This window comes from Salvelinus namaycush, chromosome 41, assembly GCF_016432855.1.
Source record: "Salvelinus namaycush isolate Seneca chromosome 41, SaNama_1.0, whole genome shotgun sequence".
NCBI classification, from domain to species: Eukaryota; Metazoa; Chordata; class Actinopteri; order Salmoniformes; family Salmonidae; genus Salvelinus; species Salvelinus namaycush.
In genome coordinates, this window is record NC_052347.1 from 15,730,793 (window position 1) to 15,748,784 (window position 17,992).

General features: G+C 44.6%; 1 gene segment (V, D, J or C); it reads left to right on the forward strand.

Annotated features, from left to right (window-relative positions):
* Positions 1 to 17,992, forward strand: part of LOC120034106 — a 106,403-nt gene that overhangs the window by 46,928 nt on the left and 41,483 nt on the right. Inside the window, 1 exon segment of the C gene segment in view lies at positions 10,323 to 10,536. Coding sequence covers positions 10,323 to 10,536 — 214 coding nt within the window.

Sequence of the window (17,992 nt, forward strand, 5' to 3'; positions counted from 1 at the left end):
GTCTTGTTCCATGTCAGCTGGAACGCTTTTTGTTTCTCCACTTTCTCCTTCTGGTTCCTCAGAGAGTAATATAATAAGACTTGGAAAGCAACAAAAAGACACACAAAACATACCAGTATTAACAATGTGATAAGTTATTAAATACGCATGAAAACCAAAGTCTGAGACCATGACAATTCCCACTCTCTCTTCACCTGACTCTATGCCTCCAGGATGCTTTCCTGTTGGGTTCCACTAAAATGAAAGCTCTAAAAATGCTTCCTCATGCTTTCGCCCAGTCTTCCTCTTTCAGCCCCAGGTCCCGGGAGGTGTTCCCAAGTCATGTCATTTTCACTTTGTTCCCCATCTCCTCCGTTTCACCTGATAGGCATGTCACCTGATATGCAAGTGCATATCCCTAATCAACATTACATCCTCTTGAGGTAACTCAGCTCTGTATATGCTTTCACATCAATGCCTTCAACATTTTGTTCAGAGTACAATGACCCCTCTATCCTCTATCATATGATGCATTAATCAATAAAGCAGCTAACCCCAACCCAACTATGATGTTTAAAGTTGCTCCCAGACCCAACCCATCTGCATGTCTTATAGTGGAATCTAGTCTCTCTCTCTCTCTCTCTGCTTCCTCTGTCATGGTGTCTTCACTCACCCATTATGCAGTTGGACCTCACTTCACATGAGAACTATGCACCCCCCAAGGAGAGACATGATGATTTTTACCGCTGCAGGTACTGTAAGGAGTAGTGTGTGTGGCCCGAACCAACGCTTTCCCAACACCCCTGTCTGGTGTCTCTTGATGTACACTCAATCTCCAGAATTCAGCCCGTGCCTTTGGTTATCTCTGCTTTCACCTGAGGATATACACACTGCAACACATGGGTCATTTCCTGACAACATAAATTCTCCACCTATGTCAAGATCACAAATTTGTGACATTTGAATAATCACATCCCCTGTCCTCCCATTGGTCCCCCAGTTATCTGTTACCAATTCATGTGGCATGAGTCCTCAAACTGATATCCCAACAATGCTACTAAAGTAACCCCTGCTACTACCAACATGGCCCATGACAATAGTCTCACAATACCCCTAATTTGCGCAGTAGTCCAATTCCATGCTATCAATATAGCATCCTTCGCTGCTATATTGAGTAGTACTAGTACTGCTCCTTCAGTTACTGTCCCTACAGGGACTGCCGTGAGAATAACTCCTGCATGTAATCTGTCAAATGCTCGCCGGCTGTTAGAAATTGGAGGAAAATTAATGAGTTGGGAATAATATCCAACCTAACAAAACTCTGAGTAAAACTCTGAGTTTACCATAGTGTCTGAAATGCCACCAATATCTCTTCTACTCTCACCATGATCTAGGTATGTGTAATATTCAACTAAGTCCCCATATTGTGTACAGTTAGCTGTCCGCCCTCGCCTATGAGCTATCTCCTGTAACAGTATACTGTCTCTGTCACGATCGTCTTCTTGTGAGAGAGTGGACCAAGGCGCAGCGTGTGCAAAATACATCTTCTCTTTATTTAGAAGAAGAACAAACGAAACAAAACAACAAAATGACAAACGTGAAGCTATAAATGACTAAGTGCAAACATACAACATAGACTAGACATAGACAATTACCCACAAACACATGATGCCCATGGCTGCCTTAAATATGGCTCCCAATTAGAGACAATAAACCACAGCTGTCTCTAATTGAGAACCAATCTAGGCAGCCATCGACATACAAACACCTAGACAAGACATTGCCCCATTAAACCTACAAACCCCTAGACAAACCAAAACACATACTTCACCATGTCACACCCTGACCTAACTAAAATAATAATGAAAACAAAGATAACTAAGGCCAGGGTGTGACAGTCTCTGGGAATGATACTCCTCTATCATTACATCTAACCCATAACACACGATACTATTCCTAATGCATTTTCTGCAGTTAGAAACATACTAACACATTCTCACATCAGTTAGTCAATATACATCATTCCCTCTCGAACAATGAACACCATTATGTTCCACGAAACCTAAAAACATATTGACTTGAAAAGGAAAGAGAAAAAAAGTATACGTTTAATAACTTAGCACCACCCATTGATGCGATGTAACATAAAAATTCTGAATACAGGGTAAAACAAAAGAGAACAAAAAACTTTCATGGTTGTCCCAAGCTATCATTCAGTGATTCCCCCAACAAACCACCTCCCCTCAGGTTGACACTTAGAGGTAAGGTTTCTGGAGACTCTCTCGGCCAAATCAATTTTAGCAGCGCCCCCACCCCTCATCGTTCTGTAGCAATTCACTCTCGCAGTATCCCAATCACAAATAAAACATTTTACAAATTATACAACCCAAATTTAGAATGACAATCCTTAGTGCTTTCTTTGAGTTTAGGACTTGAATTCCAGCTTCTCAAGTTAGCACACATCATCCCTGTTAGAACATACATTTATAAACAACCTTTTATTGATGGTAATAACTCTTCTCATTACAGCTTCCCTTTGACCCTTTTTTCCTGTCACGAGTGGCCTGGTAACAAAAGATCAGTATCTAAATGCATTCTTAGTCTAAATAATTAGCAGGTTGTATACCACCACCCCCCTTTCCTTCACCCGGCACTTATCATTCTAGCATGTCATCTTCAGATATTGTTTACAGTTCATTTTCCAAACTGCACATGTAACATTTGTCCGTCACATTTCATGGCCCTAGATAATGTCCCGATTTTTTATATCCAAGTAGATACTTCCGTATCTCCCTCGTACACAAGTCTCTCACCTGTGCCGTTCTCTTTACTCCACACACGCTCTCAGCACTACGGCCCCAGTTTATTGCTCAGACTCAGATAGAAGTGATAAAAGTCACTGTCTCTCATTGCACGCCTTTGTCGCTCTTTCTTCAGCCGGTTAGGGAGGGTTTTGAGGTCTATTTGTGGTCAAATTATTCCTACCATGCGTTAAGACACGATCTGACGTCACCTTCCATGATAACCTCAAAAAAGTACAGATCAAAACAACAGTTTAGTTCATTTCATTTCTGTTTCGGAAATCCAGACAAGCATTGACTATATGACGCATAATTACATTAACCATTTCTAAATAACATTATCTCTACGACTAATGTCAAAAAGCACAATAACATATTGTTACATTGTTATATTGTTAAAAAACATTTTCTAAATTAGTCCATACTCCCTTATCAAATCAAATGTATTTATATAGCCCTTCTTACATCAGCTGATATATCAAAGTGCTGTACAGAAACCCACCCTAAAACCCCAAACAGCAAGCAATGCAGGTGTAGAAGCACGGGGGCTAGGAAAAACTCCCTAGAAAGGCCAAAACCTAGGAAGAAACCTAGAGAGGAACCAGACTATGAGGGGTGGCCAGTCCTCTTCTGGCTGTGCCGGGTGGAGATTATAACAGAACATGGCCAAGATGTTCAAATGTTCATAAATGACCAGCATGGTCAAATAATAATAATCACAGTAGTTGTCGAGGGTGCAACAGGTCAGCACTTCAGGAGTAAGAGTCAGTTGGCTTTTCATAGCTGATCATTGAGAGTATCTCTACCGCTCCTGCTGTCTCTAGAGAGTTGAAAACAGCAGGTCTTGGACAGGTAGCACGTCCGGTGAACAGGTCAGGGTTCCATAGCCGCAGGCAGAACAGTTGAAACTGGAGCAGCAGCACGGCCAGGTGGACTGGGAACAGCAAGGAGTCATCATGCCAGGTTGTCCTGAGGCATGGTCCTAGGGCTCCGGTCCTCCGAGAGAGAGAGAGAGAGAGAAAGAGAGAAAGAAAGAATTAGAGAGAGCATACTTAAATTCACACAGGACACCGGAAAAGACAGGAGAAATACTCCAGATATAACAGACTGACCCTAGCCCCCCGACACATACACTACTGCAGCATAAATACTGGAGGCTGAAACAGGAGGGGTCAGGAGACACTGTGGCCCCATCCGATGATACCCCCAAACAGGGCCAAACAGGCAGGATATAACCCCACCCACTTTGCCAAAGCACAGCCCCCACACCACTAGAGGGATATCTTCAACCACCATCTTACCATCCTGGGACAAGGCCGCCACGGCACGGCACACGGCACAACCCAAGGGGGGGGGGGGGGGGGGGGGGGGGCGCCAACCCAGACAGGAGGACCACATCAGTGACTCAACCCACTCAAGTGACGCACCCCTCCTAGGGGCGGCATGGAAGAGCACCAGTAAGCCAGTGACTCAGCCCCTGTAATAGGGTTAGAGGCAGTGAATCCCAGTGGAGAGAGGGGAGCCGGTCAGGCAGAGACAGCAAGGGCAGTTCGTTGCTCCAGTGCCTTTCCGTTCACCTTCACACTCCTGGGCCAGACTACACTCAATCATAGGACCTACTGAAGAGATGAGTCTTCAGTAAAGACTTAAAGGTTGAGACCAAGTCTGCGTCTCTCACATGGGTAGGCAGACCATTCCATAAAAATGGAGCTCTACAGGAGAAAGCCCTGTCTCCAGCTGTTTGCTTAGAAACTCTAGGGACAATAGGAGGCCTGCGTCTTGTGACCGTAGCGTACGTGTAGGCATGTACGGCAGGACCAAAACGGAAAGATAGGTAGGAGCAAGCCCATGTAATGCTTTGTAGGTTAGCAGAAAACCTTGAAATCAGCCCTTGCCTTAACAGGAAGCCAGTGTAGGGAGACTAGTACTGGAGTAATATTATCAAATTTTGGGGATCTAGTCAGGATTCTAGCAGCCGTATTTAGCACTAACTGAAGTTTATTTAGTGCTTTATCCGGGGAGCCGGAAAGTAGAGCTTTGCAGTAGTTTAACCTTATTCTACTGGCGACCTATCGGAAGAGTTACCAGATTTTGAAGTTAGCACCCAAATCCCTCGCAGAATTCAACACTCCAGTATCCCAAGCTGGGGAAATTTGTACGAAAACAAAAACACAAAATGAAATCAGCAATACACATATCACAATCCATTTGAAGTGACTGTCATCCCTTATTAAAAGGGTACACACAAATTCACCATCATGAGTAAGAACCTGAAAAATATTTCAAACAAACCCTATTTCATCGATAGAAAACATTTGTCACAGAAAATAAACTATTTGCATTATGGATCAGATGAGAGGTTATTACCACTAAATAAATCAATAAGGAAGTTTTAGGTGTGCCGCAGAATTTTATATCCCATCAAGGTGTACCACGTTAAAAAAATGTTGGGAACCACTGACTTCAATACAGGTCACTTTCTAGGTGTGTAATTGCTACTGGAGACTAGCAGGCTGCCAGGCATCAGAGCTGCTGTCCACAGCAACACTTGTATTCAGCACATGAGGCTACTTCTGCTAACTACAGGGAGCTTGAGAATAGCAGCTCTTGTACACCAGCTAAACATTATCATCTAGTGGAAATCTGAAGTCACACCATGAAGGAAGTATTTTTTACCGTAATAAGAGACTGGCCCTCATCTCTGCTACATATAATACAGTAAGTATTATTCTGAGAAAATGATGTTGAATAGTGCTGGAGATCAAATCAAAGTTTATTGGTCGCATATACGATTTTCATGTCACACCCTGATCTGTTTCACCTGTCTTTGTGATTGTCTCCACCCCCCCTCCAGGTGTCGCCCATCTTCCCCATTATCCCCTGTGTATTTATACCTGTGTTTTCTGTCTGTCTGTGACATTTCATCTTGTTTGTTCAATCCTAGGCAGCGAAGGGTTGGATCCGGAAGACGTGCTGCACCATAAGCTGGGACTTCTCCTTGGCCGAGGGTAGTTTGGGGAGGCTTGAACAAACAAGACTAACTGGCACAGACAGTGAGAAAACACAGGTATAAATACACAGGAGATAATGGGGAAGATGGGCGACACCTGGAGGGGGGTGGAGACAATCACAAAGACAGGTGAAACAGATCAGGGTGTGACATTACAGGTGTTATGGCAAATTTGATTTGATCTCTAGTGCTATTCAATATCACTTTTTTTGAATATGGAATGAAATAATGGATAAGATGGAAAAATATCCTATGCAGCATTGTGTAATAAATGGTAAGACAATTTCAGTGATAGGTGTAGAACCTACAGGAGATAAGGTTAATAGACCAGTACCAGCTGTGGCCAACCTCCAGAGGGCGAGCTTGGCAAACGTATTTCCCTTCCCCCTCTGTAAATAAAGCAGCATGTTGCCAACTCATCATTCAACTCATACAATAGTTACTAGTTATATGATATTTCAGAAACCAGATTATGAATACCTGTGGGTTTGTTATTGTCACGCCCTGGCCTTAGTTATTTTTGTTTTCTTTATTATTTTAGTTAGGTCAGGGTGTGACATGGGGGATGTATGTGTTTTGTATTGTCTAGGGGTTTTGTATGTTTATGGGGCAGTGTCTAGTCTAGGTGTTTGTATGTCTATGGTTGCCTAGATTGGTTCTCAATTAGAGACAGCTGTCTATCGTTGTCTCTGATTGGGAACCATATTTAGGCAGCCATATTCATTGGGTAGTTCGTGGGTTATTGTCTATGTCTATGTCTATGTTGCATGTTAGCACATTGTTTCTATAGCGTCACGGTCGTCGTTTTATTTGTTTTGATTAGTTTGTATAGTGTTCTTCGTTTTCGCTTAAATAAATAGAAGAATGTATTCTAACCACGCTGCGCTTTGGTCCTCCTCTCTTCCACCATACAACGATCGTGACAGAATAACCCACCAAACAAGGACCAAGCAGCGTGAAAGGGAGGAACAGCATTTGGTGGAAAAATGGACCCGGGAGAAGGATGAGTGGAAAACAACCTGGGAGGAAATAGAGAGTTGGTCGATCGATCCAGGGAGAGTGCCGGAGCCCGCCTGGGATTCAATGGAACAGTGCGAGGAGGGATACAGGAGAATGGAGGAACAGAGATGATATAAAGCACGGAAGCCCGAGAGGCAGCCCCAAGATTTTTTTTGGGGGGGGGGGGGGGCACACGAGGCGATTGGCTGAGTCAGGTAGGAGACCTAAGCCAACTCCTCGTGCTTACCGTGGGGAGCGTGTAACTGGTCAGGCACCGTGTTATGCAGAGATGCGCACGGTGTCTCCAGTGCGCTATTCTAGCCCGGTGCGCTCTATTCCAGCTCCTCGCATTGGCCGGGCTAGAATGGGCATCCAGCCAGGTAGGAGAGTGCCGGCTCAGCGCTCCTGGTCTCCAGTGTACCTCCTTGGACCAGGATATGCTGTGCCGGCTCTGCGTACTGTGAGTCTGCACAGCCCTGTGCATCCTGTGCCAGCGCCCTGCATTTGCAGGGTAAGTAGAAACATCCAGCCAGGACGGGTTGTGTCAGCTCTACACTCCAGACCTCCAGTATGCCTCCACAGCCCAGTACGTCCTGTGCCTGCTCCCAGCACTCGCCCTGAGGTGTGTCTCCCCAGCCCAGTACCACCAGTGCCAACACCACGCACCAGGCTTCCTGTGCATCTCCAGAGTCCAGTATGCCCTGTTCCTCCTCCCCGCACTCGCCCTGAGGTGCGTGTTCCCAGCCCGGTACCACCAGTTCCGGCACCACGCACCAGGCCTACTGTGCGCCTCAGCAGGCCAGAGTCTGCCGTCTGCCCAGCGCCGTCTGAGTTGTCCGTCTGCCCAGCGCCGCCTGCGCTGCCCGTCTGCCCAGCGCCGTCTGAGCCGCCCGTCTGTCCGGAGCCGTCAGAGCCACCCGTCTGTCCTGAGTCGTCAAAGCCGCCCGTCTGTCCTGAGCCGCTAGAGCCGTCCGTCAGTCAGGAGCCGCTAGAGCCGTCCGTCAGTCAGGAACCGCTAGAGCCGCCCGTCAGTCAGGAGCCGCCAGAGCCGCCCGCCAGTCAGGAGCCGCCAGAACCGCCCGCCAGTCAGGAGCAGCCAGAGCCGCCCGCCAGTCAGGAACCGCCAGAGCCGCCCGCCAGTCAGGAGCCGCCAGAACCGCCCGCCAGTCAGGAGCAGCCAGAGCCGCCCGCCAGTCAGGAACTGCCAGAGCCGCCCGCCAGTCAGGAGCTGCCAGAGCCGCCCGCCAGTCAGGAGCCTCCAGAGCCGCCCGCCAGTCAGGAGCCGCCAGAGCCGCCCGTCAGTCAGGAGCCGCCAGAGCCGCCCGCCAGTCAGGAGCCGCCAGAGCCGCCCGTCAGTCAGGAGCCGCCAGAGCCGCCCGCCAGTCAGGAGCCGCCAGAGCCGCCCGCCAGTCAGGAGCCGCCAGATCCGCCCGTCAGTCAGGAGCCGCCAGAGCCGCCCGCCAGTCAGGAGCCGCCAGAGCCGCCCGCCAGTCAGGAGCCGCCAGAGCCGCCCGCCAGTCAGGAGCCGCCAGAGCCGCCTGCCAGTCAGGAGCCGCCAGAGCCGCCCGCCAGTCAGGAGCCGTCAGAGCCACCCGTCTGTCCTGAGTCGTCAAAGCCGCCCGTCTGTCCTGAGCCGCTAGAGCCGTCCGTCAGTCAGGAGCCGCTAGAGCCGTCCGTCAGTCAGGAGCCGCTAGAGCCGCCCGTCAGTCAGGAGCCGCCAGAGCCGCCCGCCAGTCAGGAGCCGCCAGAACCGCCCGCCAGTCAGGAGCAGCCAGAGCCGCCCGCCAGTCAGGAGCAGCCAGAGCCGCCCGCCAGTCAGGAACTGCCAGAGCCGCCCGCCAGTCAGGAGCTGCCAGAGCCGCCCGCCAGTCAGGAGCCGCCAGAGCCGCCCGCCAGTCAGGAGCCGCCAGAGCCGCCCGTCAGTCAGGAGCCGCCAGAGCCGCCCGCCAGTCAGGAGCCGCCAGAGCCGCCCGTCAGTCAGGAGCCGCCAGAGCCGCCCGCCAGTCAGGAGCCGCCAGAGCCGCCCGCCAGTCAGGAGCCGCCAGATCCGCCCGTCAGTCAGGAGCCGCCAGAGCCGCCCGCCAGTCAAGAGCCGCCACAGCCGCCCGCCAGTCAGGAGCCACCGGAGCCGCCCGCCAGCCCGGAGCTGCCCCTCAGTCCGGAGCTGCCCCTCAGTCCGGAGCTGCCCCTCTGTCCGGAGCTGCCCCTCCGTCCGGAGCTGCCCCTCCGTCCAGTGGCGCCCTCTAGGATGGTCTTTAGTCCGGGACTCGCTGTAAGGGTCCTCGCTCCAGAGGCGCCACCAAAGCGGGTATTAACTATGGTGGAGTGGGGTCCACGTCCCGCACCCGAGCCGCCGCCGTAAGAAGGCCCACCCGGACCCTCCCCTTCTGTGTCAGGTTTTGCGGACGGAGTCCGCACCTTTGGGGGGGGCGGAGGTACTGTCACGCCCTGGCCTTAGTTATCTTTGTTTTCTTTATTATTTTAGTTAGGTCAGGGTGTGACATGGGGGATGTACAGTGGGGCAAAAAAGTATTTAGTCAGCCACCAATTGTGCAAGTTCTCCCACTTAAAAAGATGAGAGAGGCCTGTAATTTTCATCATAGGCACACTTCAACTATGACAGACAAAATGAGAAAAAAAAGTCTGGGCGGCAGACGGGCAGCGCAGGCGGCGCTGGGCAGACGGACAACTCAGACGGCGCTGGGCAGACGAGAAGTTACAGGTCTGTGAGAGCCAGAAAATCTTGCTTGTTTGTAGGTGACCAAATACTTATTTTCCACCATAATTTGCAAATAAATTCATTAAAAATCCTACAATGTGATTTTCGGGATTTTTTTTCCTCATTTTGTCTGTCATAGTTGAAGTTTACCTATGATGAAAATTACAGGCCTCTCTCATATTTTTAAGTGGGAGAACTTGCACAATTGGTGGCTGACTAAATACTTTTTTGCCCCACTATATGTGTTTTGTATTGTCTAGGGGTTTTGTATGTTTATGGGGCAGTGTCTAGTCTAGGTGTATGTATGCCTATGGTTGCCTAGATTGGTTCTCAATTAGAGACAGCTGTCTATCGTTGTCTCTGATTGGGAACCATATTTAGGCAGAAATATTCATTGGGTAGTTCGTGGGTTATTGTCTATGTCTATGTCTATGTCTATGTCTATGTCTATGTTGCATGTTAGCACATTGTTTCTATAGCGTCACGGTCGTCGTTTATTTGTTTTGATTAGTTTGTATAGTGTTCTTCGTTTTCGCTTAAATAAATAGAAGAATGTATTCTAACCACGCTGCGCTTTGGTCCTCCTCTCTTCCACCATACGACGATCGTGACAGTTATTTTTTACACTAACATGAATATTGGGTGAGTATGAAGTCAGTACATTTTCACCAGGAAAGTTACATTTGTTGAATTAATAATTTATTGATTGACTGCCGTAATGTTTGCAGGAGTTTGCTGTGATGAGATGGATCAGTCACCTTCTCAGGTGAAACTGTTAAATTGTCCAGTAAAATCTCTGGGTTTGATATGACAGACTACTACATGCACTGGATTAGGCAGAAACCAGGCAAAGCTCTGGAGTGGATTGGGAGAATTAACTCTGGTTCAACAGATGCTCCAGTCTACTCAGAATCCCTGAAAGGCCAGTTCATCCTGACTGAGGACGTCTCTACAAGCACCCCGTTCTTAGAGGCCAAGAGTCTGAGATCAGAGGACTCTGCTGTTTATTATTGTGCTCGAGAGGCACTGTGACTGAAATTGCTGGGGCAGTTGCACCAAAACCACCCAGTCAAAACTACGCCACATATGCACACGCAATACCTCTGTGGCCCACCTAGGGGTCACTGGCCCTTCTTAGAGTACCACTGTTCTACAGTATGACGTCCCAATACTGTACCATAATATGTAACACTCCACATTCTTACAAATTCTCATTCATATTCCTGAAGTGCAAAGAACATTTATTTTACAACCTAAAGAGATGCTGCATAACTCACTCTAAGTTGTATTTTATTTGTATTATTCATCATGCTCATCTGTGCACACTGTCCGTCAGACACAACGGCCGGTGAGAACGGATTGGCATTTCTTCATATACATTTGGATTATAAAATCTGACAAGATCAACTCTACTGGCTAAAGACAAATTTCCAAGGTAAAAATAAGATCATTTATTGAATCAGAGAGATGTGTGATGACTCCAGGGAAATATAAAAGGTACCTGATAAATGTACTGGTTTCTGGTGTGTGGAGAGGTTTTTGTATGGGTGTGTGTCATCGTGATAACTACGGGGGCACAGTGTTACACGCCATAACAAAAACCACTGTGGTGGAAATGGCTACCTACTTCATCTCATATGCAATTACAAGATAAAACATTTAAACAGCTTCTCCAACTATTGGATTCCGACAACAGAATGTATTTGTTTTAAATAAAGTATTTTTAAATTTAAATAAGAACTAAAAATGTACTTAATCACTGTCTATAAAGCTGGCCCAGCAAGGATCTTTAATCCTTGTTATGGTGAAAATGCTTGACAGAGCAAAAGCTGAAAACCCAAACTAATAAAATAGTTATTAATAAGTAGTAAAACATAATTTGACATACTGTTCATCACATTAAAATCAACAGATCATGTTATGGTTTTTGTGAAAAGTTGCACATGTTTATTCCATCTTTGGCCCTGCACAGAGTTGTGGGGAGGTTTTTGTACAGGGTTAAACCACTGTGCCATATAGCGGGTCACAATGATACAGTCCATGACAAAAACCTACCACCTCTACTAAGCACAGAGTGTGAGAGTGCTGACACCTAAGGAACACAGACATATACATGGTGATTGTCTATAGGCAGCTAACCTAAACGTGCTTGTACATTTATAGACATTATCAACTCAAACAAATGTCCATACTCTTCAGGCTTTCTTCAGAGAAGGAAATCTCATCATTAAAAACTTTAATACTGACATACACTGAGGAACAACTATTTTCTGTACGCTGTAAATCATGTGATCAAAACATTTGCTTGAATTGAGCTTCAATGGTTGTTGTAAATGACAGGATTGGAAAATACATTGTCCACATGGAGACATTGGAGGTTTCAGTGAGTTTAACTGAGAAAATTCTGTGGCTGTATGTGACATGGGTTTTTGTAATGGTGTGAGTCACTGTGTACGGGAATGGCCACAGTGATAAACATCAATACAAAAACCTCTCCATGGACATGAGGGTTGACAGGTTGTACTGTCTGCACACTGACTACACTCTGGACCCATATGGGAGAGCATTTCACTGCTATGAATTTGAATGGTCAAATTCTCATCTTCATTTTCTCCATTCCACTATTGGTTGCTATTCTACTATTGTATCCTATGTTTCTGATTTCATACTTTTCTGACATGCCTGTCCATATAAATATACAGTAGCACTCTTTAAAGGTGGTCTATCCTGACATTTAAGATGTAACAATCATGGTTATCACGTTGTCCAGACATATAGATTTATTTACAGGAGGTATCAAATACCAAGTCTCCTATTATAGTCATATCAAGTACTGCCTTAGTCCAAAGAGTATTCCTTCTACTGTAACATCATTTACAAACATTCTATATCGCCAACTACTGATATACAGGTATAGCAATGTCAAGTGATCCATCTGAGGTTAGTTGGTAGGCTACATCAATGATTGATGAGACGCTTTTATGTTTCCTCCATAAATACGTTGAAACCATACTGTTCATAATCAATTGTTGAGAAACAATGTTGTACAGAACACAACAGATGCTTCCTTTTGATATTGAGAGAAAAGGCATCAATGTCTAATGTTTCACACAGCTGCCCTCAGTACAGTGTAAATTCCCAGTCTAGACAGGAGAGGGGTTTTTGTACAGGGATGTATCACAGTGCAGAATAACGGCCACAGTGATACAGCCCATGACAAAAACCCTTCCCCATCTCTAACACTGATGCTGGGCTTAGAGTGTGTATTAGGGCAGAAACTAGGTGAAGAGCGTAGTGTGTGTTTCTCATACGTTTGGTTCACCATGCTTGATATATTCATAGGTAGTTATCTTTAATTATACTGTTTTATCAACATATTTATCATCTGTTAATTAAGGAGAAACATTTATTGATGAGAATTGGACATAAAGTTGGTATGAAGTGGAAAACCAGTTTATGCATAAACATGATTTCCAATTCTATTATGATAGATTTTTTAAAGTTGATTGTTAATGAAAGTTTATTGGGGTAAAAATTTGGTGTCAATGTTGGAGATAAAATAACAAATGGTTTTATTGAGGGTGTCACTATGTTGCATGAGTTTTTGTACTGGCATGTACCACTGTGTACACTGGGGGCCACAATGATATACACCAGTACAAAAACCTCAGCACAAGTGGTTACCTCTCCTGACTCTGTATTAAGTGACGGATCATACTGGAATGTTCTGAATACGCCTTATATGAATTCTGGATATAATGACCATGTTGAATACAACTGTTTAATCTTAAGATTAAACAATCCATAGTCTTAAACTTGCTGGTCTCATGCTTTTCCTTTTTATGTCATATTTGGAACAACCATTGAATTCTGTCTGCACTTAAACATTCTCACATCGCATTTTTTTTAAATATTATGTTCATTACTTTAAACTAGATTTTTTTTATCATATTTGAAAAAACATGGAATTGGCTGGACTTAAAAAAGTAACATATTGACATTTTAAAGTAGAATTATTTGTCACATATTGTCACGATCGTCTATAGGTGAAAGAGAGGAGGACCAAGGCGCAGCGTGATATAAATACATCTTCTTTAATGAAGACGAAACAAACACTTTTACAAACGACCAAAACAACAAACGACCGTGAAGCTATACAAACAAATAGTGCTGACACTAAACACTACACATAGACAATTACCCACAACCTACCTAATGCCTATGGCTGCCTAAATATGGCTCTCAATCAGAGACAACTATAGACAGCTGTCTCTAATTGAGAACCAATTCAGGCAACCATAGACTTACCTAAACACCTACACTAAACACAACCCCATAAACTCTACAAAACCCCCTAAACAATACACACACCCTAAACTAGACAAAAACACACAAACATCCCCCTATGTCACACCCTGACCTAACTAAAATAATAAAGAAAATAAAGATAACTAAGGCCAGGGCGTGACACATATAGATGTTTCGACAAACGTCAAATTTTGACTGCAAATTAAAAACAAATATATATAAATACATTACCTATACTGTGGGAGCATTTGACATGGGTTTTTGTAATGGTGTGTGTCACTGTGTATGGGGGCAGCCACAGTGATATACACCAATACAAAAACCTCAGCTCAAGTGCTGGTCATGGCAGCACATACCTACTGAAACCTCAGCAGACTCTGTGCCAAGTGACTACTTATAAGACCAAACCTGGCCCAATACAAAATTATTTAGTGCAGATTTAGTGCACTGATTACAAATATCAAATACTGATATCCAACTGTGCATTACACAGACCTTATACCATAGTTATACATAAAAAATACTTGTTGTTTTCTTTAGTTTACAGTTGAAGTAGGAAGTTTACATACACTTAGGTTGGAGTCATTCAAACTCGTTTTTCAACCACTCCACAAATTTCTTGTTAACAAACTATAGTTTTGGCAAGTTGGTTAGGACATCTACTTTGTGCATGACACAAGTAATTTTTCCAACAATTGTTTACAGACAGATTATTTCACTTAGAATTCACTGTATCACAATTCCAGTGGGTCAGAAGTTTACATACACTAAGTTGACTGTGCCTTTAAACAGCTTGGAAAATTCCAGAAAATTATGTCATGGCTTTAGAAGCTTCTGATAGGCTAATTGACATCATTTGAGTCAACTGGAGGTGTACCTGTTGATGTATTTCAAGGCCTACCTTCAAACTCAGTGCCTCTTTGCTTGACATCATGGGAAAATCAAAAGAAATCAGCCAAGACTTTAAAAAAAAATTGTAGACCTCCACAAGTCTGGTTCATCCTTGGGAACAATTTCCAAATGTTCATATGTACAAAAAATAGTACGCAAGTATAAACACCATGAGACCAATCAACCGTCATACCGCTCAGGAAGGAGACGCGTTCTGTCTCCTAGAGATGAACGTACTTTGGTGTGAAAAGTGCAAATCAATCCCAGAACAACAGCAAAGGACCTTGTGAAGATGCTGGAGGAAATAGGTACAAAAGTATCTATATCCACAGTAAAACGAGTCCCTATATCGACATAACCTGAAAGGTCGCTCAGCAAGGAAGAAGCCACTGCTCCAAAACCGCCATAAAAAAGCTGACTACGGTTTGCAACTGCACATGGGGACAAAGATCATACTTTTTGGCGAAATGTCCTCTGGTCTGATGAAACAAAAATAGAACTGTTTGGCCACAATGATCATTGTTATGTTTGGAGGAAAAAGGGGGAGGCTTGCAAGCCGAAGAACACCATCCCAACCGTGAAGCACGGGGGTGGCAGCATCATGTTGTGGGGGTGCTTTGCTGCAGGAGGGACTGGTGCACTTCACAAAATAGATGGCATCATGAGGTAGGAAAATAATGTGGATATATTGAAGCAACATCTCAAGACATCAGTCAGGAAGTTAAAGCTTGGTTGCAACTGGTTCTTCCAAATGGACAATGACCCCAAGCATACTTCCAAAGTTGTTGCAAAATGGCTTAAGGACAACAAAGTCAAGGTATTGGAGTGGCCATCACAAAGCCCTGACCTCAATCCTATAGAAAATGTGTGGGCAGAACTGAAAAAGCGTGTGCGAGCAAGGACACCTAGAAACCTGACTCAGTTACATCAGCTCTGTCAGGAGGAATGGGCCAAAATTCACCCAACTTATTGCGGGAAGGTTGTGAAAGGCTACCCAAAACATTTGACCCAAGTTAAACAATTTAAAGGCAATGCTAACAAATACTAATTGAGTGTATGTAAACTTCTGACCCACTGGGAATGTGATGAAAGCAATTAAAACTGAAATAAATCATTCTCTCTATTATTCTGACATTTCACATTCTTAAAATAAAGTGGTGATCCTAACTGACCTAAAACAGGGAATTTGTACTCGGATTAAACGTCAGGAATTGTGAAAAACTGAGTTTAAATGTATTTGGCTAAGGTGTATGTAAACTTCCGACTTCACCTGTATGTCACAAGGCACCTACAAAGGTAATATCGAAATAACAATGGGTCGACACTTTTCTTAGCTGAGCTACGCCGATCTGAAAATATTTGCCTAAAATTTGCTCAGTCATGTTCACAATAAGAGGTAGCAGTGGCAGGTCTTTAATAATTTGTTGAACAAGTAACTCAATTTGCAATAATCATTTACATTGTCATATCATTTGTCATAAACTGATGTTGATGTATGGATGGACAGAAACATAGATTAACATACAAATGAATGATGATTAAACTAAAATAACATACAAAGTGGGAACATGTTGGCCTTGTGGTAGAACTTATCCACACTGGATATTATTTATGTAATGAGCAGTTACAGACAGGAAACCAGCCATGTCATTCACCACACTGAGGGAACAGGTGCTTCCTCATAACATAGGCATACTGACTGAAACCTCTTCTGGACTGAGGGTAGATAGAGCCCTCTGAAACAACCACTATGTTATGAAACAACGTGTCCAAATGTCACTATCTAAGTCAGCAAGCATTCAGACTTTAGCCTCACAGGGTTGTTCTTCAATTGTACTGTCAAATTTAATCTTAAATATATTTCTATGAAATGTTTTTAGTAGGCACCGTTATCCAGAGCAATTAGGGTTAAGTGCCTTGCTCATGGGCACATTGACAGACTTTTCACTTAGTCTTCTTGGGGATTTGAACCAGTGACCTTTTGGTTACTGATCCAATTATCTTAACTGCTAGGCTATCTGCCATTCAAATAACAACCAAATTCTTGTTTTTCAGAAAATTGATGCCATTATGTAGCTGGTGAGTCCACACGCCTTGCACACCACTGAACTCAGTCCCTGAAGGCAAGGATGACAACCGGCAGATACTGCAGCCTAAGGAGTTGGATACCATTTTACTGAATGCCATACAGCTCTGGAACTAGAACCGTTATGTGGCACTGCAGTGTTGTCAAAACAACTGTCACAAAGTGCTAACATGTCCTCCCCTCCCTCAACCCACATTATTAGCCAACACACAACACAATATTTGCCATTTTGTGTTTGACCGACATTTAGAAGGGCTAGGTATAAGAAAAACAGTTCTCTTCCCTGCAGTGATGTAGTCTAGTCACTAAACCTTGAGTCCAAAGTCGAGTAACAACTCCCTTGGTAGTGCTAAAAGCTACATTCCAACAATCTTTGAACCTACGATACGGAAATCGGTATAGCAAATTAGTCAGGATGGCGAGATAATTCAGTAGCTACTGTACTGCAACTATGTTGAATTAAGCAAAGGAGAGAGAATTTCTGACAACAAACATACCATTTGTTCACCTCCTACCTCACTAACCGCAATTAGTACGTCATACTTTGTGAGGCAAGTTCAGAGGAGTCCAACATAACCGGCGGTGTCCCACTTGGATCGGTGTTAGGACCTATCCTCTTCCTGCTCTACATGCTCCCACTTGACCAGATCTACAGACAACAGTGTCCATTTCCACTGATATGCAGACGTCACACAGGTGAACATAAAAACAAATCCTGACACATCATCTGCATTGTCAATATTGTCCAACTGTCTGGAAGAGGTCAAATCTTGGATACAGAACAACTTCCTCCAACTCAACAGCAGCAAGACAGAAGCAATGCTGATAAGCATACCCCAGCAGATCACCAACTCCTGCAGCATCCGCCCTGCCATAGATGGCCACATCATCCCACTCACATCAGTCATCACTAATTTGGGTGTGAAATTCTACGCTGCTCTCTCCTTCAATTCCCACATAAGTCACTTCTGTAAAACGTCATTCTTTCACCTGAAGAACATCTCCCGACTAAGACCCTCTCTCACCACATCTGACGCAGAAAAACTAATACATGCATTTACTGGGGGGCCTGCCTGCAAATTCAATTCATGCAGCTCATCCAAAACAGTGCCACAAGGATACTGACACAAACTAAAAAATCTGCTCACATCACTCTCATCCTTGTTGATCTCCATTGGCTACCTGTTTCTCCTGCTCCT